Raw genomic sequence first — 25,319 nt, 5'->3', positions numbered from 1 at the left:
AATCATTCCAACTTTTAAACCAAACATTTTATTACACATTAAGTAAAAAAAATTAAAAGGAAGAAGTAATATAACTGCATAATTTGAAAGGTATCCAGATTTAACATTGCATGTACATCATGATACTAATATTGTTATGTGTATTGTTTATGTGATCAAACTGATTTTCTTGTCTGCACCACATCAAATTTTCCTTGCAGTTCCTCATATTATGTGTTTCAGATTCCAAATGTTTCATGGTTCTCCCACAGCCAGGCGTGGTATTTGTTTAACATGTGATCCTCAGGTTTCACCTTTGACATAAAAAAAATAGCAATAAAACATCAGATTTGGCATTAATGACCATTACAAAACTAATGTAATCCAAAATAGTTGGGATAAGACTCACATCTCTCCACTCGCCCACACAGAAGATCCTATAGGAGTCGTTGCCGTACTTCCCAATACCATGCAACTCAATGGGGTAACGCCACTGTTTAGTTAGATAGTCATCTACACGGGAGAAAAAGGGATTGTGAAATTTTTCTGGCAACTGATATTGCTTCAAATTTTTTGACGAAAAAACACAAATCTACAGTGACATCCCTCACAATAAAGGACAAGCACACCTGAGAATCGAGTGAGTGTTTTGGCTCTAAGCTCATACAGGCCTAGTGGCTTCATAAGTTCGGAGAGGGGCTTCCAGTCGGCCTCGCGGGTCACCTCTGCAGACGGGTAACGTTCAAAGAACTGCCACAGTACTGGTATGGCCATCTTGCCTGGAGAATAGTAAGACAAAAAAATACAAATGCTGGACTTGAGTACTGGTTGAAACAATGCTGTTGTGATGCAATGCAAAGTGTGTATGTTGTATCTTACCACTGGTCTTATTCAGAAAAATGGTGGCCACCAGGAGCTTCCAAGGGTCGTGGAAAAGGGTTTCCTGTACGAGGTTGTAAGGTGAGCGAGGGGGTGTCCACTTCTTGAAGGCCTTCCTTCTGGGTGGGCTAAGGCCTGTTTGCAGACAGTGTACACGTCTCCTTAAATATTGAGTGCATATCGTATATCTCACATACACACAAGCTTTCTCTTTGCTTCTTGTATTAAATGAACCATTTTAACATTACCATCTCTGGTGGATTTCCTGCTGAAATAAGGGCTTGTTTTTCGCTTGTCTTCCACACTCTTGGACTCTAGGTAGACAGGAAATATTTATGCATAAAAACAGAACACATTTCTTAACATGTCAGAAATCCCCATGATCACACCTGAGGCAGGGTGCAGTTACTTCACCTTAATGAGAGGCTATATACTGCCTTCCTCACTTTGTTCTTTATGTTTGACCTCAGACATGTTGTGTGTGTCCTGTAAGTGAATTTCCTTATTTATTATTTGATTTACTTTTATTATTGCACACAATTTCTGTTGAGATGTTTGATATTATGTTAGCTTAAAAAACACACGCACACACACACAAATTTATGAAGACATTTACAAAGAAATGGAAAAAAAATGAAAAAAAAACCTGATCTGCATTTTTAACCTTGGACTCCTTCCTCATCTATGGGTCTATCAAACACACTCAGCCTACCCACTAGATTAAAAACTGTGTCAAATATGTATGTGCATGAACCCGAACACCCTACAAAAATAAAGTAGAAATTAATGTACAGACAGGCACAGTTGGTGACTATAATACTTGGTGGGAATTCAAATAGAAAGTAATGACAATATACTTCCAGACACTGCAAATAAATAATCATTTGTGCATTTTTTGGTCATGTCTGAAGTTGAGTAACTATTGGAAGTACGTGTTTGATACCTTAAAGAAGTATTCTACTTGTTACAAATCATACGAGTGGCCACCATCAAGTGTATTACTTGAAACCTGATCCTGCCTCAAATAATGAACTCTGAAATGGAACAAATCTCATATATTCTGTAATAATTGACAATTCTTGTTCTCTCCCTCTTCATTGAACATATCTCCATTCCACTTTTTTCCTTTAATTTTTGTTTTAGTTTCCTTGTGTTACATAATGTATTTATTTTTTATTTATTTTTTTATGTATCCATAACTGGAAGAAATATGAAGAAGAAATGTGAAGGCAGTTGGAAACTGGATAAAGAAAAAAAATTAAATTGTAGTGATTGTACTGCACTGTATAAGATGCTGAAATTAAAACAAGTAAAAAAAAAAAGAAAAGAGTAGATCCAGAGATAACTAACTTGAACTGCTACTTTCATAAGCTGTCAGACAGTGTAGATCATCATTCTGGGAATCTCTCACTGGTGTGCAGCTCCCACACGTGATGTCAGGTAACAACACCTCGCCTTCCTCATCCCGGTGACTTTCAGCGACAGCCTCCAGTTCAGAATTAGACTTGTTGTCACCTTTGCTGTGAATCTGTATCTCATCTCCGCCTCGTTCATCCTCACCCTCGTTCTCACTCTCAGTGGCAGGCTCAACATTCAGAGTCGGGACAGAAGGCTGCGAGTCTGCCTCTTCGTCCTTGTGAACAATGAGAGTGTTTTGTTGGTTACTGGAAGGAGCCAGTCTGAGTACCTTCTCTCTCAGACTCTGACCCGCCCTCTGAGGGCTCTTCTGCAGTTTGACATCATCCTCAGTGGTTGTAGGTGCAGCTTGTATGCAACACTTTACAGTTGCACTCTTTACTTTTCCAGCTTTAGTTTCACTTCTGAGGGAGGAAGGGGGTCTTTTAGATTTATTTGGAGGTGTTGTTGCATCTTCTGTTGTCATCTGCTGTCCATCTGCATGTCTTTTCTTTCTTCTCCTCTGTTTTACTTGGGAGGGGAGTAATTGTGAAGTGGTGACAACATTGTCCTTGAATGTGGTGAAATCAAAGAGGTTTATGTCTAAGTTCCCTTCTCCATCTTTTAAGAGGAAAGCATGCAGGGATGCTCTTGAACGGAACTTCTGCCCTTGGGGACTTACACAACAGAGAGAAAAATCCATTAGACACTTATCTGCAAAGCACTTAGTCATGGTTCGAGGTATGATTATAGAGACAGGGTTACAGGAAAAGAATTAGTCACCTTGTAATGTAGATGTCCATTTTGCCTGCTGTCTTCCCTTCTTTCCGCTGCCTAACCTCTCTGATCCAGCCAAGGGGCAATGTGGAGGCGTGGCATGAGTCATCCATGTCCTTGTGACTTTGGTGGATATCACAGCTAGTATCCATTTTGAGAGGTGTGTTGTTGTTGTTGTTGTTGTTGTTGTTGTTGAACCCGGTTGAGAGAGTGGTAGGTTCGTGGAGGAGTCACTGTTGAAGCTCACTCACCGCTTTCAGCTCAATGTCCAGCTGCTGACTTTTTACAACCAACATCAGTAGCCATTCCTGAATCTTCTTTACCTGAAATGTATATCATTAACAAAACATAGATGACATCTATACGTAATACAGTGTAACATATCATGGATCTACAGCAGATGCTGACATGATAAACAGCAATACAACTGTTAACTAACCTCGAACTCTTTCTTTTTCTTACAGGAGTGTATGGGTGCTCATGTTGTCTTGCAGGATATTTTCTGATGTCAACATTGGAGGCTTGCCGCCTCCTGCATGCAGGAAGTAGCGAGCAGATCCGAGTCTGCGCAGTGAGAACGAATTATGAAAACGGAGCTTCGAATGAAAACCAAAAAAGCGACAAGAACCTGTTGATACAAACATCAGTCCCGTTTGCTATTAAAAGGTGGAAATGAGAGCCGTTCTAGCATGGAAAGAAACCATTCGAGATCAATGGTGAGGGTCTCGATGTTTGTGTTTACGCTGTCAACTTGGGCCCAATGCTGGGATGTAACGCTAGGTGGTTAGCAACGGCGGTTGCTATGTAAACTAGTGTTAGCCAGCTGGCTAGCATTAACTAGCTAGCCCGCAGCAATTCGGTTAAAAAAACTGGTTAATGATTATTGTATCTTAGTTTACATGCAGCATATTTGTTCTATCAATGGTATGTCAGCTTTATTGTATAGCACGAGATAAGGTTAGGTCGAAGCTAAAGTTAGCTCTCGTTAACGGTTAACACCAAGTTAACGTTAAGTCTTGGTTATTGCTGCACATTATTGCTTGCTGTAGCTAAATGACATAACGTTACATTTTGATATTAGATAACCTTATGTAGCATATATGTTACCTCGCTGTACACAAGATAACAGATTTCTAAATTAACAACCATAACTTTATTTGCTTTATAGTTTATTTTCAGCTGTTTGACTGAAGCCTCGGGGGGGGGGACAAGTGGACCTTGTGATAAGATTTTTTTGGCATAGGCTACTGCTATTTGCAATGTAAACAATTAGCGTTCAAACTCAAAAAAACATACAATAGTGGAAAACTGCCCTTCTCTATCTACACAACCTCAACCTCTTCAGATTTCTTAGTTTGTCCGATCCAAAATCCAAAACCCAGAGATACATCCAAAGATATTCAGCTTATTATTAAAGAAACCGAGCAAAGCAGCAAATCCTCACATTTGAAAAGCTAGAATGCATGAATGTTTGGCATGTTTACTTAATATATATTACTTTAACCATGAGTTAATCATCAAAATAGTTGTTGGTTGACGAATAAATCAATTTAAAAACCGTTTCAGAAGACAAATCCATGATTCTCTTTTGCAGTGTTTATGATCTTGCTTTCAAGCCAGATGGCAGCCAACTCATCATTGCTGCAGGCCTTCGTGTCCTGGTGAGGCTTTCCTGTTTTCTTTGGCCTAGGCACTATATCTAAAGAACATACATCCATTATTATTACATGTAATGTATTGCATTTTTGTTGCAGGTTTATGACGTAGCAGATGGAGCTATTATCCAGCCTTTAAAAGGACACAAAGACATAGTGTACTGTGTGGCCTATGCTAAAGATGGTACTCAACTGGCTTTTCATTTGTACACTACATTTTCCTTTATCAGTCATTATTGTTATCTTACTAACTAATGCATTCTTCTGCAGGTAAAAGGTTTGCCTCAGGCTCAGCAGATAAAAGCATCATCATCTGGACGTCTAAACTGGAGGGTATTTTAAAATATACGTAAGTGTCACATTTACTCATCACTGTAGAATAATGCATCCTCTGTAGTGTGTTACTCCATCTTTTTCTTTTCATGTGTTTATTTGTAGTCACAATGACTCTATCCAGTGTGTTGCCTACAACCCTGTCACTCACCAACTTGCCTCATGCTCTACTGGGGATTTTGGTGAGTGCACCTTTTGTGGAGTTTGAGTCTATTGTGGACTTTAAAATATTGTGCATAATATACTATCAAACCTATAAATAGAGAATTTGCCCACATGGAGCACTGGACATCTGAGTACCTTTTTTTTTTTTTTTTTTACATTTTTAGGTCTGTGGTCCCCGGAGCAAAAATCTGTGAACAAACATAAAGTGAGCAGCAAAATAACATGTTGTGGGTAAGTAAAGGCTGTTGTTATAACTGTCTGCAACATTTTTATACTTTAATGTAAACATTCATGTTAAAGGGTTTCATTTGATTGAAGGTGGACAAACGATGGCCAGTACCTTGCCCTTGGTATGATGAATGGAGTGGTGAGCATTCGGAACAAAAACGGAGAGGAAAAGGTCAAGATAGAACGTCCAGGAGGCTCCTCTTCTCCTATCTGGTCTATAGCCTGGAACCCCTCTAAGTTAGTCTTACTTAATTATTGCAGCATAAGAGTTTAGAATTTCTTTCTTTTTTTTTAAAGTAAAAAATAGCGGTAATAGTGGCAATTTATTAAATGTAATACCTCACACTGCCACACACTTATGCACTGTCCATCCATGTTGAGAGTACATTGCATTTCAGTGAATAGCTTGTGTGGGGCCAGCAGGTGGCAGTGGTCAACCAGGGAGTATTGGAAGGGAGAGGATTATGCCTCGGAGCAGCTGTCCATGTTCTTTGATGCCCCCTACAGCCAAAGACAGGAGTGCAGATGTAGCCATGACAGAGGACAAACGAACAAGTTCATTGAGAGAAAAGGGCACTCAGGAAGATAAAACTTTAAAGTTAAGGTGGCAGTGATGACAGACAATGACAAGATGCACCAGATATATTATTATTGGGTTGCTTTACGGAATAAGATTTTGTCATCACAGGGAGGTCAGAGCTTGAGGTCAGCCAGGGAATAGTGTCTCTTGAGCTGCAAGGGATTCCGCTTCTTGCTCATGGACGCTCAGCACACAGGCTTACATGGATATATACCAAGTCTTACTGTATACAACCATAATGAAGATACAAATACATTGCCCTGACATGCAATTCAAATAGTTAAGGATAAAAACATAGTAAAGCTAAAAGCTTTCAATTGTTAAGGGAAAGGGCTTGACCACGCGTCCCCTAGATGAAGGGTGACCTCTCTGCTTTTATTAACAGTCATCACTTCCTAAACACGAAACTTCTGTCAGTAGTACAGTATGTTGACAGGAGTACTTATGCCAAAAGTCATTTTTGTTGTATTTTCACAGGGATGAGCACAATGACATTCTGGCTGTGGCAGACTGGGGTCAGAAGCTGTCCTTCTATCAGCTCAGTGGAAAGCAGGTGAATACCACAGGTTTATGTAAAAAAAAAAAATAATCCTGAATCCTAAATTACCATATAGTATGCCTAAGTATAGTCTATATCCATGACGTTCCACTTCTGGGATTGCTCCGGTGTTGCCAGAAATTCCACTAGATGTCCCTCTTTTCGGCCGGATGTCCATTACCTTCCGCTTTTCTTTGTGTTGGAATTTTAAACTCCGGTGGATTTATGAGGACTATGGTTAACTGCTCCTCAGATCTCTGCACGGTAAATCCAGACAGCTAGCTAGACTATCTGTCCAATCTGAGTTTTCTGTTGCACGACTAAAACAACTTTTGAAAGTACACATGTTCCACCAAAACAAGTTCCTTCCCGAGGCTATTTTGCAGTGGCACCGTGGCTCTGTCCGGCGCTTAGCGCCATCGATGATGATTGTGATTGGTTTAAAGAAATGCCAATAAACCAGAGCACGTTTTTCTCCCATCCTGGAATGCTGTGTGGACTAGCCAGACCCTCTTCCGCAGCGCTGTGGAGAAAGGTCTGGCAAAGTGAGACTAGCCTTAGTACAACCAACATGGTGACTTGGAAATGTACATATTGGCAATGTACATATACAGTACATACATATATAGTCTTACTCATGCAACATGTTCTAATAAAATAATTTTTTTCCCCTTTGTCACTTCATACTGTTTAAAAGGACATGTCGATTAAATATAAATAAATATTAAATATATGCAGTCTCATTACCTTGCATGGAAATGTTTTATTGCCACTTATTGTGGCAATAAAACCTTTTCTGATTCTGATTCTGAAATACCAGAAGACTGATGGCATTTTGAAACACTATCAGCTCACTGTATGTGCTATCACTTGCTCTAGCAATACGAAATGACAATACTTTCTTTTTATCTGTCCAAAATATATGGTATTAAAAACACTTTACTGAGTTTAAGACCTGTGTTTCCTGTTGTAATTAGACTGTCAGGCTCTATTGAAATCATAACAGTACATTTGAAGTGATCCTGCTATGCTTTAATGGCCCCCTAACTGTCCTGCCTTCCTCCTAAATTCCCTGTTGGCAGTACCGTAATTATAGACAAATATGCACTGTTCATTACTCTGCCGTTATGCCTTTGGCTCATAAATTGTCATTGGCCTATTTATCTATTTAAGTGAACATTCTGTTTTGATTACAACATCAGGAATTGTTCGCAATGAAAGAAAATAAGTTGGATTGTCAGCCAGCTTTTTTCCAGAGTGAGGAGAAACAGATGCACAGAGTTGGGGGACTGTTTTGATGTTGTGCAAATGGACTTTGAAGATTAATACAATAGAGGAGGGGAACACTTTTTTGTCTATCTTTTCATCAAACACCAAAGGGATGGTTGAATGTACTGTGAACTTTGATGTGTGTCCACCCAGACAGTTGGAGGTGTTGGCCCAGGTCCCTAGGCAATAAATATGAGATATACTTCTTGGTTTAATGTCCACTTTTCCCTTTGTCTCTTTCAGATTGGAAAAGACAGGACTCTCACCTATGACCCTTGTTGCGTCAGCTACTTCTCCAAGGGCGAGTATATAGTCATGGGGGGCTCTGATAAACAGGCCTCCCTCTACACTAAAGACGGTGTGCGGCTAGGCACCATTGGAGATCAGAATGCCTGGGTGTGGACATGCCGGGTTAAGCCTGACTCCAACTTTGTGGTGGGTCCACAGCTTGTGAAGCCATATGTCTGGATAAGTTATCCCTACCCTTAAATAATAGTGTGTGTCAGAGTAAGAAAAGAGGTAGGAACATGTAATGCAAAACACTGATAAAGCTCAGACCTTATATTCAGAGTGCCAATCTGCATTTGACACTTTTTCCTTGATCTGATTTAGCTACACAGTTACACCAGTAATTTTATATTAACAGTAACACCTTAGGAATCTTCCTTTCACTATATTTAACTGAAAGTGATAGGGCATGCAAGAATGAGTTGGTTGCTGGCAGATTGTCTCAGTTTTACTGTGTAGATAGATGCTTTAACAACAGGAACATGTTCCCACTCTCACAGTTTCTTAGAGGTGTTAATAGGATGTACTGCTACGTTGTTATCTCTTATCTAGGTGTTGGGCTGCCAGGATGGGACCATCGCCTGCTACCAACTTATCTTCAGTACAGTTCACGGTCTCTACAAGGATCGCTATGCTTATAGAGACAGCATGACTGATGTCATTGTCCAGCACCTCATCACTGAACAAAAAGGTGGACTTTTGCTTTGGCAACAGGATATTGAGTCTATAATAGAGGACCTATTGTGATGACACTCCAAATAATAATGTATGTGTCTTGAAGCAGCACAGTTAAGTGCCATGATCAAGGAAATAGACCTTTTTCACGGCAGACATGTTGACTTGTCATAGTAGGAAAAGCACAACTGAAATTGATAACCTTAACAATGGCTCAATTCCATCAAGTGTCCCAGTAAGCTATTTCAGTGAGTCAGCATGCACAACACCAGGGCCTCTCCTAAGTGGAATGCAGCCATCATTAATGGTTTTGAATACACCTGTGCTTTTCCTAATGTGACATGTCAACATGTCTGCCGTGAAAAAGGTCTATTGAGGCAGTATTTTCTGGACTAAACTTTAAACGTTACCAATACCTTTAATAGGAATATATTGTAATTTTTCATATCCACCGTATCTGTCCTATTAACAGTTGTTAAGGGTTTTTGAAATGGTGCATTTCTCATTTCAAACTTCATTTGTTTTTATAAAGGAGAGATGACAGAGTATTTCATTTTTACACATACAAGGAAGAGCAGCATGACAGATTGTAACACTAAGCCCTGAAAAAACTCATTCAACAGAATGCATTGGCTGTGATAATTAAACTTTCCTCACCCTCACATGTCACTCTCTCCCTTCATTTCCTTCTTTCCCTAGTGAGGATAAAGTGCCGTGAGCTGGTGAAGAAGATCGCCATCTACAGAAACCGTCTTGCTATCCAGCTGCCTGAGAAGATCCTCATCTATGAGCTTTATTCAGATGACTCCTCAGACATGCACTACCGGATCAAGGAGAAAATTTGCAGGAAGTTTGAATGCAACTTGCTGGTGGTCTGCTCCCAGCATATCATCCTCTGTCAGGTCAGAAGCGATATGGTTGAATAGTCATTGTGCAGTGTAATGGTCATAAAAACAAAAGCATCCAAAACATCCATTTACATTTGCTTACTTAAAATGTCTTGCTTGCTTCTATAGAGCCTGTGTTTTGGGTCTTTCCTCACGTTATGAGCTAAACAGTTTTCCTCCAGTTATGCTTCTCATAATACAGTAAATTCTACTAACCTGCAGTTACACTTTGGTTCTTTGTAAATTATTCTAATGAACACTTGAAAGATTACTCAAGAGGTCGTAGAGACATTTGAGCACTAACATGATGGACACAGAGTGAATCAGTGTTTAGCCATTCAATACTAGCCCAAACAGTAAAAAAATGATAATATCCTGAAATTGCTGCTTTTCCAGATGTTTCTGCCTAGTTTGCAAAAGGCTCCAGCTGTGCATGTGCTCTGCAGGCTCTGTCTCTCTCCCCTTATTAACCCTCTTCAAACTGGATAAAGCAAGACAGTTGAAGGAAGGGGAAGGACCACAGTCTGTTGAACCAATGGGTGTCTCTTGGATTCCTCTCTGCTTCTTGTCTCTATGTGTTTGACAGAGGCTGGTAGGGAGGAGGAGCAGCCATAACACAGAGGTTATTTTCTTTTAAATCTGTCTGTGTGTGACAGAGGTGCTTCAGATCTCTCTCTAACAGGCATGCCTGTATTTCATGCCTCAGACAGCTTTTAGACCATATAAATAAGCTGTGTATGTCTGTGTTTTTATAGCAATGCTTTCTGATGTCAAGCCACGCTTTGCAGTGTTTAAAAAAGAACAATGTACGAAGATTTTTAACATTTATAAGTATGCTTGAATAAGGGTGTGATTAACACACTGTGAAATAATTAAAAACAATCATTTTGTCATACTGAAGCAATCTGTGTTTCATGTGTTAAATGTAATTGTGGTCTCACCCTTCCCGCTCTGCTCTTGTGCAGGAGAAGAGACTCCAGTGCCTGTCCTTCACCAGTGTCAGGGAAAAAGAATGGGTGATGGAGTCTCTAATTCGCTACATCAAAGTGATTGGTGGTCCGCCAGGCAGAGAGGGCCTACTAGTAGGGTTAAAGAATGGAGCTGTGAGTATTTTGAGAAAATCATGCTCTTAAGCCAGTGGTCCAGGAATTTGAACATAAAAGAAACGCCTTTCTTCCTGAAGAAGATTTATTTTTATGTGGATGGGGCTGCAAGTGGCAACATTTATTCCTGTTTAGGGTTTACATTCATTACAGCTGGCGGTAGTTCTGATGCTCTATTCTGATCTCGCTCTGCTTGTCATTGTTTTTGTGATGTAGATCCTGAAGATATTTGTTGACAACCTGTTTCCCATCACGTTGATGAAGCTGTCTACCTCGGTGCGCTGCCTGGACATGAGCGCCTCCCGCAATAAACTTGCTGTGGTGGATGAGCACAACACTCTCCTAGTCTATGACATCAACAGTGAAGAGCTGCTTTTTCAGGTCAGCAGGCAGTGGAGAGAGTTAAGGGAATGATAAATACTGTCCAGAGGTGCAATGGGATGGAATAAAATAGACACATGTATGTGTAATTATTTGTATTAGGTACAGGTACATATCTTATATGTATTCCTGCCTGGTCTGTGTTCCACAGTCACCTCTAGACCTTATTTCCCCGCTACCCTCACTTATCTGCCTCCTCTCTTTTGCTCTCCCTGTAGGAGCCTAATGCTAACAGTGTGGCCTGGAACACCCAGTGTGAGGACATGCTGTGCTTTTCTGGCAATGGCTACCTTAACATCAAGGCTAGCAACTTCCCTGTACACCAGCAGAAGATGCAAGGCTTTATGGTTGGCTACAACGGCTCTAAGATCTTCTGTCTCCACGTCTATTCCATGTCGGCTGTGGAGGTACCTCAGGTGTGTAGTATGTCGTCAGCCGATTGTAGTCTGGAGGCAATGACGGTGTTCCACATGGTCATAATGTAGAAATAAAAGCACACAATTGCCAATGGTTGGTTGGTGTTGGAATCTTAAATATCATGGTATTCGTTTGTACAACAAAGACAAAAATTACTTACATGAATTGCTTTTCTATGAGTTATTGAGACGAGTGTGGTGAAGATATCATTTTGTTTGTGGTCATCTTCTTATTCATTGATTGCTGCTGTTTTCACAATGTCAAGTTTGTAATGCTTTTTGCCGGTGGTGTTGTTGCTCTGTCCAGTCAGCGCCCATGTACCAGTACCTGGAGAAGAAGATGTTTAAGGAGGCCTACCAGATCGCCTGTCTAGGTGTGACGGACAGTGACTGGAGGGATTTAGCCACAGAGGCCCTGGAGGGACTTGACTTTGACACCGCCAAGAAGGCCAGTCTCACACACATACACACACACACACACACACACACACACACACACACACACACACACACACACACACACACACACAAATGTACAAAACAGCAGCAACTCCTCCAAATGTGGTGACAGTACCTTGCTTTTACCTTAACTTACTCTTAGCTTTACTTTTAGGCTTCATGTCATGTAAGGTACATTACCCAGGCAGTCAAATATAAATAATTGTTCATTAACTTTTTTCCAGGGTTTTAAAGAAGCTGGTACTGCAAAAGAAAACACAAAACATCAGGTTCTGAGAGACCATCCTCTAAAATATATCTTGTCTTTTCCCAATTTCAGGCCTTCATTAGAATCAGAGACCTGCGCTACCTGGAGCTCATCAATAGCATCGAGGTAATACCTACTCTTAAAAAGGGAAAGAAAATCCTTCAATATTGTGGAAAGTCAAGTTCACATTTTTGTTTGCTGATTTCTGCTCCAACCAGAGCTGACATCATTAAATTTAGGAGGCTTTGGGGATACTGGGTCAATTACAATTATTATAGTCATCATACATTAATTGCAAGGCTGTGCCCTGAGCTACACTTAAAAACCTCTCGAACAAGGGAGGAACCTGTGTCCTGAATTACCTCCTCTGGTCCAATATGCACAACATGCAAGCACATATACACACACAGCAAAGCACACACACATTCCTTGACAATATACATGCAGAGCAGAGGAAAGTGTTTTTCAACTTGGCTAGTGCCGGAACAGAAGTTTAGCTGTTTTCACTTTTGAAAAGGGGAAATGTCCTTTGAAAGTGTGCTTTTTTCCAGTGATATGAAAGAAATGTTTACTGTATTCTATAAACATTGTATTTGTTCTCTAGTTTCATTATAATCGATGGTGTAAGAGTTTAGTGTGGGTTCAGAGGTGAGGTTGACTGCATCCAGCAAGCCAGTAGTTGTTAGTGCCTTCTGTGTTTTTTGACTCATTGTGTGTGTGAACACACATGTTATGGGTGTACATGCATTTATCTCTGCTCACATGCCGTGTTTGTGTTGCCTGATTTGCAGGAGAGGAAGAAGCGGGGTGAGAACGACAATGAGCTGTTCCTGGCAGACGTCTATGCCTACCAGGGGAAATTCCACGAGGCAGCCAAGCTTTACAAACGTACCGGCCATGAATCCAGAGCCCTGAGCATGTACACTGACCTGCGCATGTTCGAGTATGCCAAGGTGATTAAATCATTCATTGGCAAAAATGCACATACGTATGTACAACATACTTTTGTATCAATATGGACAGAACAACCTGCAAAGCACTGCATGTTTTAGGGGTCTAGAACATATGCTTTTCCTCATCATGTGCAGTTATGCCAAGTTGGGGCCCTGAACTGTGTTCAAATGGCCCCCCTTTACCGTATGTCTTTCATCTCCTCATATATCACTGAAATCTCCACATATATCATCTGATCAGTACACACACACACGCCATGCTCTTACAGACATATCCATGTACAACACAAGGGTAACTTACACACATAGTTAGAGTTTGAAATGGAGCACAAATGGAAAAAATAAGGTGAGGGTCTGCTTTTACGTGAATACTTTGATGAGGAGGTCAGTTGGAGTTGAGACAAATTCATGCTTTATTATGTTTACATGTGGGGGGACACTTTGATCATCAGCGTTACATTCACATTGCTGGAGCAGATGACACAGCTATGACTTGTCCATGTATATTTGTGTGTGTATGTATCAGATTGTATGTTTGTTTGATGTGGCTGCTGTATATTTATGTGGCTGTGTGGCCATCTGGTCCTACAGGCTGTTTGTTTTAGGTAGGATGGACACCGGAGGGCTAGCCCCCTGCTGTTTGTGTGACTGTCTTTCTCCTGTCTCGGCCTTGACCCAAGTGATTCTGTCTGTCTGAAATGGACTTCTCTTGCCCTCCTCTCAGATTAACTGTTACATACATCCCTCGCTTCTCATCAGTGTTAATGGGGATTTCCCAGTTATCCATTGGTATGTTGGTACCGTTTGTAGTCTACATCCTTGACGTTCCACTCCCGGGATTGCTCCGTTGCTGCCGGAAAATCCGCCGGATTTCACTCATTGCCTTGGGCTTCCTTTGTGTTGGCATTTTAAACTCCGGTCGATTTATGAGAACTATGGTTAACCTTTTCTCAGATCTCTGCAAGGCAAATTCAGACAGCTAGCTAGACTGTCTGTCCATTCTGAGTTTTCTGTTGCACGACTAAAACAACTTTTAAACATAGACGTTCGACTAAAACAAGTTCCTTCCGAGCCCATTTTGCAGTGGCACCGCAGCTTTTCACCGGTGCTTAGCACCGCTCCAGACGATTGTGATTGGTTTAAAGAAATGCCAATAAACCAAAGCATGTTTTCTTCCCATTCCCGAATGCTATGTGGAGTAGCCAGACTCTCCTCCAGCGCGCTTTGGAGGAGAGTCTGGCAAAGCGAGACTAGTAAGTTTGTAAGTGTTTGAAAAGACTCTTTCTGTTGTCTTTTTTGCAGGAGTTTATTGGAGCAACAGACCCTAAGAACTCTCGGATCCTGATGACCAAGCAGGCAGACTGGGCTAAGAGCAGCAAGGAGCCCCGGGCAGCAGCGGAGATGTACCTGTCAGCAGGAGAACATCTCAAAGCCATAGACATTATAGGGGAACACGGCTGGGAAGACATGTAGGTGTCAGTCACTGTATGAAACATTCAGTTTTTTTTACTAAACCACCTTTTAGTAAAAAAAACATTTACTAACATTTACTAAACCACCTTTTAGATTTGTGTGCAGGATTTTTTACCAAATCTATAAATGTCATCCAAAATACTTTAGGCACATTTCTATGTCTATGTTTCTAGACATGAATTGAATACTCAACAAGAAGGATGGTGAATCTAGCTTGGGACAGGGAGGGGACAAAATACAAAGGGCCACATTTAAACCCCTGAACCCAAAGGTTGAATCTGATACAGATCCACACTTATAGCCCACTAAGCCATCTCACATGCTTTAACCATTGCAGACTCCTGATTGGATGTGTTTAAGTTTAAAGTTCCTCTCAACTCAAAATATGTGTTGCTTATTGTTACTTGACTTTAATGATTGACCCTCACTTACTTTTTTATAGGCTAGAATGCTGTTTTCACAATAATTTGCTGAAGGGAGAAACTTTCACTGGGCTTACCTTAAATTTAAGTTTTATCACGAGTTTGGAAGCCAACACAACAAGTGTGTTGTGAAAACTTTAAGCCTCCGGTACACACACACTGAGTTTTTCAGTGATGTACTGTAGTAGACATCTTGTGTCCAGTAGTTAATAGTTAATAATTTGTAATTAGATCACTTCACATGTTTTCTTGAAAAACCATATCAGACATGAATTGTCTTAAAACATGTCTCGGGGGATCTTTAACTTGCAATCTGTTTTGCCTAGTAGGCAAGGTAGCATGAGTAAATATCCATCCAATGATATGCTGAGTGAAAGCCATGATAGCTAAGAAAGTACATAGGGAATTATTACCTTTCTATTAGCTTTCACTCATACACGCATAGTGGGAATGAGGGGTGTGAGTGTGTGTTGTTGAAAACCCGGCAAACTGATAAGCCAGTGGTCTGGTGGTCATATCAGAACTCCCCACTGACTCCATCTGACCTATTGTCTGCATGCTGTAAGTCTCCTGTGGTGCTACCAGTGGGTCAGCACTATAAACACTGCAGCTGAACAGAATCGGGGCTCTTTAACCTGAATCTGATTCAGCCAGTGAGCCTGGTTCATATTCTTTTTGGGGTCATGAGCATAATTTGATACAGCAGACCCCCATGTCAGGGTTTATCTGCACTCACCCTCTGTGTGTGTGTGTGTGTGTGTGTGTGTGTGTGTGTGTGTGTGTGTGTGTGTGTGTGTGTGTGTGTGTGTGCGTGCGTGCGTGTGCGTGCGCGTGTGCGCGTGCGTGTGCGCTCTCTCATTCCTCTCTCCTCTCACCCAGGCTGATCGACATTGCTCGTAAGTTGGACAAGGCTGAACGCGAACCGCTGGCAAAGTGTGCGTTCTATTTCGAGAGGCTGAAGCACCATGGCTATGCTTCAGAGACTTATTCCAAGATGGGAGACCTGCAGGCTCTAGTGCAGCTGCATGTGGAAACTCAGCACTGGGAAGAAGTACGACACAATTATTCACACAGAAGGCACACCTGCTCTGCTTATCACACCTTTTATATACAGTTTCCTGAGACAATCACATAAATATAATGTGAACCACATGGGACTGTTCTAAATAAACTATTGTGGTACTCAGAAACCCATATCACAAAACACTTGATGTTCATGGCTTGTTCAATTTAAGCAGGGGTCTCACTAGAAGTGTATTGTATTTGTTAAAGTAACCACAGCTGAATGCAAACAATAAGACAATGCATTTGCCGGATTTTTTAACAAACTTAAACCACACACGCACGCACGCACGCACACACACACACACACACACACACACACACACACACACACACACACACACACACACACACACACACACACACACACACACACACACACACACACACACACACACACACACACACACACACACACACACACCAGAGCTAATCATCCAGCTTTGGATTTCTCTGAATCCATGCCCACATGATGATTAGGGAGTGAGAAGCACAGAATACAACTGCATTGAAAGAGTATCAGCTTAAAGCTCTTTTCTGCTTCCAATCCAATTCCTCCATGATGCTGCTCAGACAAGAAGAACATTTTTAATCTTTAATCGAGTTTAGGGCGTTACCGAGATGCACATTGGTGATTTGCACGCTGAAACAGAAGAGCCAAAAACAGAACATCAAATCACATGGTTCTGCTGTAGTGTCTGAGGAAGTATTCCTGGATATTTATTTGATCTTCAGAGAGAAAAAAGAGAGCAGAGAGAGGGAGGCTTGAGGAAGGGTTAAGAGAATGGTTAGGCTTTATGTGCTTCACTGGGGGAGGTGGACACCAAGACGGGACAGAGCACAGACTTTGTTACAGCATGGGCCATATGGATGCTATTCACTGCTCCCACTCTTTTCTACAACAAAGTATTTTTTTAAATGACTTTAGGCTCACAGGCCTGGGACACACACAGTCTCTAGCTCTCTTTAACTGTATTGTATGACTGGTGTGTGTTTCTTGGCTCAGGTTTTGCCACAAGACATTTAGATTAATCAGTCACTATAACAGGCAAATATGTGTCCACAGTGCACTTCAACAGCTCTTTATACCCTGTTATTCAAACAGCGTAAGAGCTGTAATGTTTGTTTCTCTGAATAATGTGTGGTAACTTGCATGTCCCTAATCAAATGCAGTTTAACCGTAATTAATCAGGGCAAAACTTTTCTCCATATTACAGTCTTTGGGACTTATACATTCTCATGTCAACTTGTAACATACACTGTATTTTATGTCTCTTCTTTGCACTCACCTGTCCATTCTCAGGCCTTCTCACTGGTGGAGAAGCACCCCCAGTTCAAAAATCACGTCTATGTGCCTTATGCCCAGTGGTTGGCAGAAAATGACCGCTTTGAGGAGGCACAAAAAGGTGAGTTTGCATCACCAACAGGGCTTTACTTTCACCTTAAGTCAGGCTATTTGGGATGCTCCAGTGTATACATTCACAAATGTTTTTTTTAAATGTATGTTTCCAGGATTATTTCACAGCCAACGTTTACATATGGAAGTTATAAACCCTGGCCAGCTCTCGAAGCAGACATGTTTCATTACTTCCTTAAGATTCTCTGAATTTATTGTAAAACATGATCCTCTTTGCTGGAGCAGAGCAGAACAGAGCTGAGCTGCCTGTTAACTGAATGACATGCATGCATGCCTCTAATCACCAGTACTACAAGCGGCTCTGATGATGATTACCAACTGTAACCATAGTTATAATCAGCTCATAGATTTGTAATTATGATCTCAGCAGGCATATTTCCTCTTCTACATAATCTTCCTCTGCCTGCCATGGAACTCATGACTGAACAGAGCTTTCTTATGGTCATGCAGTATTGTGTTACTAGTGATTGTAATTGAATCTAGGATTCCAGCCTGTCTCCTGTCTGCTGCACTGGTACTTCTCAATAACAACTTGAAAAAAGTTAACACTAGGCTGAATTATTGGAAACATTTTGAAGTGTGGCTCAGTTGTTCCTGAAATGGGGTTCTGAACCTCCAGAAGTCCATCAAGACATTTTATTGGGTCTGCTGCGTTTTTCCTTATCACCTAACTGCTGTTTGACTGTTTTCTTATAATCAATGTCTTCAGTTTGAATATATCCTCTTATAGTTGTCATATTTCTCAATTTCATTCACTCAAAGTCTTTATCATACTGCATATTGGATCACTCTACAGTTTTCTAATTGATTGATCATGATATAAACTTTGATTGACCTGAGTTATACACAGAATGAACAGAACATGTTGGTTATTGAGTTTACAATTGTCCAAAGCATTAACTTGTTAATGTGTATTTACTATGAAGTTTCAGGTTGTATTATTCAGTTGTATTGTATTGTATTAGTTGGTTAACACAGGGTCAACGGTGCAATGAAACATATTCTACGAGACAGGGGTGAGCTCAGCAATAAAAGCACTAGTCGCCGCAATAAGAGCACTAGTCATACAAAGATTAAAAAAAAGATAAAATGGCAATAGGATGTAAGATAAGATGAAAGGACATAAATAAAATATAGCACTATATACATATATGAAAATGAGGATTGTGTGTAAAAATAAGTTACAAGTTTGTCAAACAGTATTATAACACAAACATGTATTTGTTTGAGAGCTTTGACCTGAAAATGCTGGGAACCACTGCTGTACTCTGCATTTTGGTCAGCTTGTGTTTTGTGTTTCTGTAAGGGCAAAGGAGTGGGTGTCACTTCCTAACATTTACCAACAGCAGCTGAATGTGGTTTTTAACCAGTTAGGTAGACTGATAAATATTTGCCACTAATGTATCCTGACCCCCCACTGTGGTTGCAGGGGCAGGGTCACTGGTGGGGCCGACTGCCTAAAGCTGCTGCTAATTACCCTCTGATAGGAACATGAAGAATAGCGCTCACGTTTATTAGGGCTTTAATGTCAAAGTGCTGTGGTGTTTCATATTCAGGAGCAACTTCCCTGTTTGGAAAATACTTATGTTAGTAATTACATGTGAAACATTTGGAAAACGTTCTTGTTTCCATTAGGTTCATATTTGTGTGTGTGTGTGTGTGTGTGTGTGTGTGTGGGGCTACACTTTTATGTGTTTTTTTTTTAGGTACAGTAAAAATCTCTAGGGTACGAGAATCCAATTGTGTCGAAAAACACAGCTAATTCTGAATGATTCTTCCCAGATGTGTGAGTGTCGATAGAATACATTAATAGAGTGTACATCAGACATATTGTTTTTGTATTGTCATCCTAGACTTTCATAAACACACACTGATTGCTTTTGTACTTTTTTATTATTAATATTATATAATCAACCCAAAGCCAGTTCATGAAAGCTATGTTGTTCTTAACAGTGTCTGGTAGCTTTTTCCTTTTATAAATCTTTGCCAAACAGGACACGAGAGGCACCATTGCTGAAAAAATATTTATATACATAATACTTGCCTCAGGCTTGATTGTGAAAATAATATCTGGGGAAGTGCAGTGAAAAACCACCACAACAATGACAACTTGGCACCAAATTTGTCACACATAAAAATCAATAAAGGATGTCTTTAGATTGGCACTTGAAATCCAGTATTTCCTCAAGGACACATCATAACAATCCATAAATCACCACTTCTTTATTTCTTTCACTCCATAGCATTTCACAAGGCAGGGCGACAGAACGAAGCAGTTAAAGTCCTCGAGCAGCTTACCCAAAATGCAGTGGTGGAGAACAGGTTCAACGATGCAGGGTACTATTATTGGATGCTATCTATGCAGTGTCTGGACATTGCTAGAGGTGAGACCCATCGTCACTGCAATGGAAAGAAGCATTTGTTTTTACCCGAAAGCCTAATGCATTTATTGTTTCCCACTAATCCTTTTGGTATGTTGTCTGAAGCAGAAAGTGAAGACCAGAGGGATGAAATGCTGAAGAAGTTTGAGCGTTTTCAGCATCTTGCCGAGCTCTACCACGTCTATCGCTCCATTCAGCGCTACACGGTGTGAACGTGATACTTTGTCAACCCTAATCTTTTATAGACAGACCAGACAAAAGTAGGAGGAGGCCTTAGAAATTAGGAGGCAGACATATGATTGCTGTCAGATTGAAAGCCCTGGAAACAGTACCTGCTATGTGGTTAGGTTTCTGTTTGGGAACAAACATATTCATGTTCCTAATATAGTTTTTTTCAACATGAGGTATACTGACAGCCCACTGTGTTGCTGCCCTCTTTCTAATCAACTTCTGTACTCACATTTCTCGAGACCGCTGTGGGTTTGACAAGGAGAAGGCCTGGCTCTGCAAGATTATGTCAGTTCAAGAAAAGACTCAGGGTAAAGGACAAATTAAAATGTGCACAGAGGTTTTCGGTAAAGTGAACAACAGTGAGTTGAGGATGTTAATTTCAGGTGGAGACCACTGAAAGGGAATTTGATCACATTGAACTACTCAAGAACCAACATTATTAAACATTTGTGCAAATGTATTACTTAAAAGTTGACTAACAGAAAAGGATAATGATAAACATACTACACATAACTGCTCATGGTGATAATGCCCTTTATGCAACAGTCGAAATTGTTCACTTCCTGTAACTTCTCTGATCCATATCACCATGGTAACCAGCTGTTCAATTGACCTTGATGACTACTGCATCAGTGGTCTTCTCTAAGTCCTCAGCCCTAACCTACTTACAAACAAGTAATCTCTGGTTATGAGCACTAAATGGGTGACCTGGCCTGTGTCACTGTCCTCATTTGTTTGTTTCAGCTTTCTGCTCGGCTCTGGTCACACCAATATAGAGAGGCTTCGCTGTGATCCAGACCAGAGCAGGAAACCTCTATATCTCACCTTAACTCTCCGGGGCAGGCACTACAGATTTGAACTCATTAACTTTTGGGATAAAGTGCAGTTAGTGATTGCTTTAGCAAATTTTTCTTTCCCTGTCACCCAAACAAAGTGAGTAGGGCACTGTGAGGTGGGCTGAGGCACTGTATAGGGTTTTAGACTGGGCTAAAAGATGAAACAATTAAGCAGGGCAGTAGGAGAGATGGAGATTTTAAAAAATGAAAATGTAAACCACCCAAATTTGAGTAGAGACTTCTCTCATTTTTCAATCCTTTTTTTTAACTCTTTCTATCTGCAGGATGAGCCCTTCAGTTCCCACATGCCAGAGACGCTCTTCAACATCTGCAGGTTCCTTCTGAACAACCTCACCAAGGACATACCACCAGGCATTTCGAAAGTGTATCCTTCCATTTGAGAATGTAGTCCTAACATAGCGAAAGATATCGAGCAAATATCTTTTAGAAGAAAGTATTGTGGGGTTCTTCCTCTCTGGAAAACTCTGAAGAACAGACATGCCAATCTGAAATCAAGACTGGCAGAGAGACAGTGATAATAAAGTGGTGGAAAAGAGATAGAAGTAGAGAGAAAACAGAAAAGTTGGCACCACTGCGGAAAATCATGCTGCTGCTGAGAGAGAGAAAAGGGGTGATGATGGGGAGGAGGAGACGATGCCAGCAAGAGGCACATTCTCCGTTATGTAAACAAATGCTTTGATTAGTGAACTTTCATACGTATACATACATACATGCATAAACACACTGACTAAACAATGTGCTTTAATTTGAAAAAATACACACACACAAAGCCACCCACAGCCACACAAACATATCCATGTAGTCACACACAGTGGCGGCAGAGTATGAGGAAGGAAAGCCCAGCCTTTGAGGAGGAAATCAGGCTGAGCAGCTGGAATCCTCTGCAGCCAAACTGAGGTGTTCCAAAAACTTTAAACTTAGATTTATAGACTTAGCCGGAATGCGTTGGAAATGGTTTGAACAATTAAACACAATGTCACAGAAAAGCTGCACTAAACAAGTTTCACAATAGGAGGACGTGCATTTATCAACAGTCCCAGCCATGGAACAGAACTGGGTGTGTGGGTGGAGCTGGAGAGTAGCTGAGTGGAGAGGAAAGGAGAGGAGTGGTGTTACATTTTAGGTGATGGAGGAGTGCCAGCATAGAGCTGTTGCAGCTGCAACTCATTGACCTGTCATTGCCACTCTCAGAGCTGCTCTCTTAACAATCCATCTCCATATAAATACAAATAAGCAACAATTTCCTCAACTCAGACACAAAAAACAGGCACGCATGCTTGTATAAGCACACACACAAGCCCACAAACAACCTAAACAAGGTATTACTTTCAAGGCATTCAGCCAATGTTACTAACTCAGCATGGCTTTTGTTCTACTCATTAAGTAGTAAAAAATGAGGGAACATACAGTTATGTCTATTTATAAATGCACAAAAGTGCAAATGTTTCCACATAAAAAATAACTGATTTTAAATAAGATCATCTAGAAATCAACATCCCTGTTCCAGCTGTGTCTCTTACATTAGTATTCCTTAACCTTATTGTTAGTAACACCTTGTATGCGTTGGCCAAGCAGAGTCGAAGACTGGGTGCATATAAGCTTGCCAGGTATTCCTATGAGAAACTCCAGGAGCTGCACATTCCCTCTCGCTTCCAGGAGTCCATAGAACTGGGCAGCCTCACCATTCGCTCCAAACCGTTTCACGACAGCGAGGTGCGTTAAAGAGTTGGATGTACATGCTGGTATATTTAACCAGTTCTGAAATATTGCTCATAAATAATTATATATGAGCAGTTACCCCTGTCTTTTGCTCTTAAGTGTGTGGGTTAAACTTCCATGTGTTCACTGCAGGACCTGATTGAAGGCATGATGTGCTACCGCTGCTCCACCAACAACCCCCTGCTGAACAACCAGGGGAGCGTGTGCATCAACTGCAGGCAGCCTTTCATCTACTCAGCCTCATCATATGGTCAGTGACACACAAACACATGGTGTGTAGTATTGGCCACAGAGGACAGCATTTGTGTTTCTAATGTAGCGTATCTCCTTGTGTACAGAGGTGTTGCCTCTGGTGCAGTTCTACCTGGAGGAGGGCATCAGTGATGAAGACGCTGTGTCTCTAATTGACTTAGAAGTTCCTCACACAGATCAGAGGGATGCACGCTGGCAGGATATGGACAACGGTGGTATCCTTTGATCATCTACATCTATGTAACAGCATAAAACACACACACGCACACACACACACACACACACACACTAACAAATGATTCACATGCTTTTTTGTTTGAATTATTAACTCCTCACTCTTCTGGTCCTGAGAGGCTGTATCCCCGCCCTAACACACTGCACATCTCCTCGAAATTAAGCACGTGACTTCCCTCCGGTGTGTGACAGCTCTAAGAAGCTGTTTAGACTGCGTTGGCCTTGATTCTGGGCTGGTGGGTAAGCTGTCAGAGCTAAGTCATCTTAGCTCTTGAGCTTATAGGGTTAGCAAGGCTCTCCTGTATCATCTTAATGACACTAACCCTCCAAGAGCCATAGCCATAGCCCTAGTGCATGGATTAACCTGCATTAGCCAGCAGAAACTCAAGGGCACTGAGGTCTGCGTTGTTCTTCCAGAGCCACGACGTGACTGACAGGCACGACTGATCAGCATTTTGAACACACTCACTTTTAGAATAGTCTCTGAAGGATACATTTATAAGAGTTTTTTCCTGTCTTGAAAATATAAAATTACAGAAAACCCATAACAAATAAAATATAATGTTGAAATGTGTGCATTGCTTGAGCTATTTGTTCTTAATTAACACCAAATCAGAGCTGCAGGCTTTGAGGATGGATGATGGTTTGGATGATCCAGAGGAAGACCCATTTACAGCCAAAATGAGCTTTGAGGTAAGAAAGGACAGAGGAGATGAGGTGATTAATATTCCACCAACTGGCCAAACCAGCTGGACAGGGTAAAAGGACGGGCTCCATAATAGAATTTGGATGTGTTTATGTGTGTACAAACAGCAGGGGGGCTCAACCTTTGTCCCCGTCAAGGTGAGTCGCTCGGTGCTTCGCTCCATGAGCAGGAGGGACGTCCTGATCAAACGCTGGCCCAGGCCGCTCAAATGGGAATACTTCCGCTCCCTGCTGCCTGATGTGAGCATCACTATGTGCCCCACCTGCTTCAAGGTACAGCATTTATAAGACACACTATCTTGTTGCTCATGTTCTATAGATAACATTTATTCTCAGATCAGTTTTTTTCTGGGCTGTTCTGATGTTCGTATCTTTGTGTTTCCTCGTAGATGTTTCACAGTGAGGATTATGAGCTCCTGGTGCTTCAGCACAACTGCTGTCCTTATTGTCGCAGACCCATCGATGAACCAAACTGATCTACTACAACTGCTACAACTGTACAACAATTGTACCCTGAAGCTGATCTTTTTGTCCTTTTGGATTTTTATCCTGCAGTTGATTTTCGGACATCTCATCGTTATTCTTTTGCACTGTAATATAGTTGTAACTGTAATATACATAGACATTATTGTGAAGTTAACTTGAACGTGTTGCATGCTATTCCTTGAGCTCCCTCTCAAGAGCCTCTTTGTCATCCAAGGATGAGTGACTGAAGAATTACCTGTAGTGTCTGTGCGTTGTTATTATAGAGTGTAAGAAAAGTGCACCATCAGCCAATCAACTCAATTGGATTAGTAGGATCAGATTACCTTGATCTGGTACTGACTACATTATCACTTTAAAGGCAACAAGCAAAACATTTATTTAAAAAACACTATTTTATCCTAATAGAAAACATATATTTGTTGTGTAGAAGGCCAGATGCAAACAAATGCATTCCACAGACTTATATACTGAAGCTGTACTGTATGTTTTATAACAGTATGGGACATCTGTTGTTTAGTCATGAGAATGTATTTTTTCATATTGTTACAAAGAAAGAAAAAAAACCTTTTCAATAAAATATTTTGGTACTTTTTATTACAGTGGGTTTTCTTAATGATGTTACAGAGACAGAGTATATGAACTTCTTACTCTTTCAGATTGAACTTTAGGTTTGTGTGAGCTGGAGTGAGAGTGCATGCCATGAGGGCTATGCCCCACTGACTCTGATTACACTTAAGGCTATAAGTTGAGCTCTGCATTATACAGTGGTTAGGGATTAGATAAATAGATAGATAGATAGATAGATAATGTATTGATCCCCAAAGGCTCACAGATTAGGCTTTCACAGATGCAAATAAATTGGATTGCTCAGGA

General features: G+C 40.9%; 2 protein-coding genes across 6 annotated transcripts; one reads left to right on the top strand and one right to left on the bottom strand.

The window, feature by feature from the left end:
- Positions 1-9: 9 nt before the first annotated feature.
- On the bottom strand, positions 10-3,712 carry mbd4 (methyl-CpG binding domain protein 4). 3 transcript variants are annotated; one of them, XM_031316410.2, is made up of 8 exons: positions 3,470-3,712; positions 3,037-3,353; positions 2,209-2,930; positions 1,107-1,172; positions 859-993; positions 609-758; positions 389-492; positions 10-293 (listed from the first exon to the last, which is right to left on the bottom strand). In XM_031316410.2, the coding sequence occupies exons 2-8, from the start codon at positions 3,180-3,182 to the stop codon at positions 219-221; spliced, it is 1,398 nt and encodes a 465-aa protein (XP_031172270.1). In that variant the 5' UTR covers positions 3,183-3,353; positions 3,470-3,712; the 3' UTR covers positions 10-218. The 3 variants fall into 3 exon arrangements, with proteins under 3 accessions (XP_031172270.1, XP_031172272.1, XP_035864133.1); XM_031316412.2 differs by having other exon boundaries at positions 2,221-2,930; XM_036008240.1 differs by lacking the exon at positions 1,107-1,172.
- Positions 3,582-25,038, top strand: ift122 (intraflagellar transport 122 homolog (Chlamydomonas)). Of its 3 annotated transcripts, XM_036008238.1 has the most exons (30): positions 3,582-3,746; positions 4,625-4,691; positions 4,785-4,869; positions 4,956-5,034; positions 5,124-5,200; positions 5,348-5,414; positions 5,502-5,648; positions 5,832-5,966; positions 6,469-6,544; positions 8,042-8,233; positions 8,639-8,777; positions 9,461-9,663; positions 10,614-10,751; positions 10,968-11,132; positions 11,351-11,548; positions 11,856-11,996; positions 12,327-12,380; positions 13,046-13,207; positions 14,510-14,676; positions 15,982-16,153; positions 17,468-17,570; positions 19,825-19,965; positions 20,068-20,168; positions 21,314-21,414; positions 22,598-22,763; positions 22,902-23,019; positions 23,108-23,236; positions 23,872-23,948; positions 24,069-24,233; positions 24,350-25,038. In XM_036008238.1, the coding sequence occupies exons 1-30, from the start codon at positions 3,703-3,705 to the stop codon at positions 24,434-24,436; spliced, it is 3,696 nt and encodes a 1,231-aa protein (XP_035864131.1). In that variant the 5' UTR covers positions 3,582-3,702; the 3' UTR covers positions 24,437-25,038. The 3 variants fall into 3 exon arrangements, with proteins under 3 accessions (XP_035864131.1, XP_031172248.1, XP_035864132.1); XM_031316388.2 differs by lacking the exon at positions 5,832-5,966 and having other exon boundaries at positions 20,071-20,168; XM_036008239.1 differs by lacking the exon at positions 5,832-5,966.
- Positions 25,039-25,319: the final 281 nt, after the last annotated feature.

Source organism: Sander lucioperca, chromosome 12 (assembly GCF_008315115.2).
Source record: "Sander lucioperca isolate FBNREF2018 chromosome 12, SLUC_FBN_1.2, whole genome shotgun sequence".
Taxonomy (NCBI): Eukaryota; Metazoa; Chordata; class Actinopteri; order Perciformes; family Percidae; genus Sander; species Sander lucioperca.
This window is presented reverse-complemented; position numbering and strand designations above follow the sequence as displayed.

Excerpts from the sequence above, each read along its gene's own strand:
- mbd4 (XM_031316410.2), bottom strand. The coding sequence starts at position 3,182 with ATGGATACTAGCTGTGATATCCACCAAAGTCACAAGGACATGGATGAC. Across the intron at positions 759-858 it reads TTTTCTGAATAAGACCAGTG|GCAAGATGGCCATACCAGTA; the intron begins GTAAGATACAAC and ends ACTATTCTCCAG. Across the intron at positions 493-608 it reads AACACTCACTCGATTCTCAG|ATGACTATCTAACTAAACAG; the intron begins GTGTGCTTGTCC and ends TCTCCCGTGTAG.
- ift122 (XM_036008238.1), top strand. The coding sequence starts at position 3,703 with ATGAGAGCCGTTCTAGCATGGAAAGAAACCATTCGAGATCAATG. Across the intron at positions 17,571-19,824 it reads CTTTGAGGAGGCACAAAAAG|CATTTCACAAGGCAGGGCGA; the intron begins GTGAGTTTGCAT and ends TTCACTCCATAG. Across the intron at positions 20,169-21,313 it reads GCTCCATTCAGCGCTACACG|GATGAGCCCTTCAGTTCCCA; the intron begins GTGTGAACGTGA and ends TTCTATCTGCAG.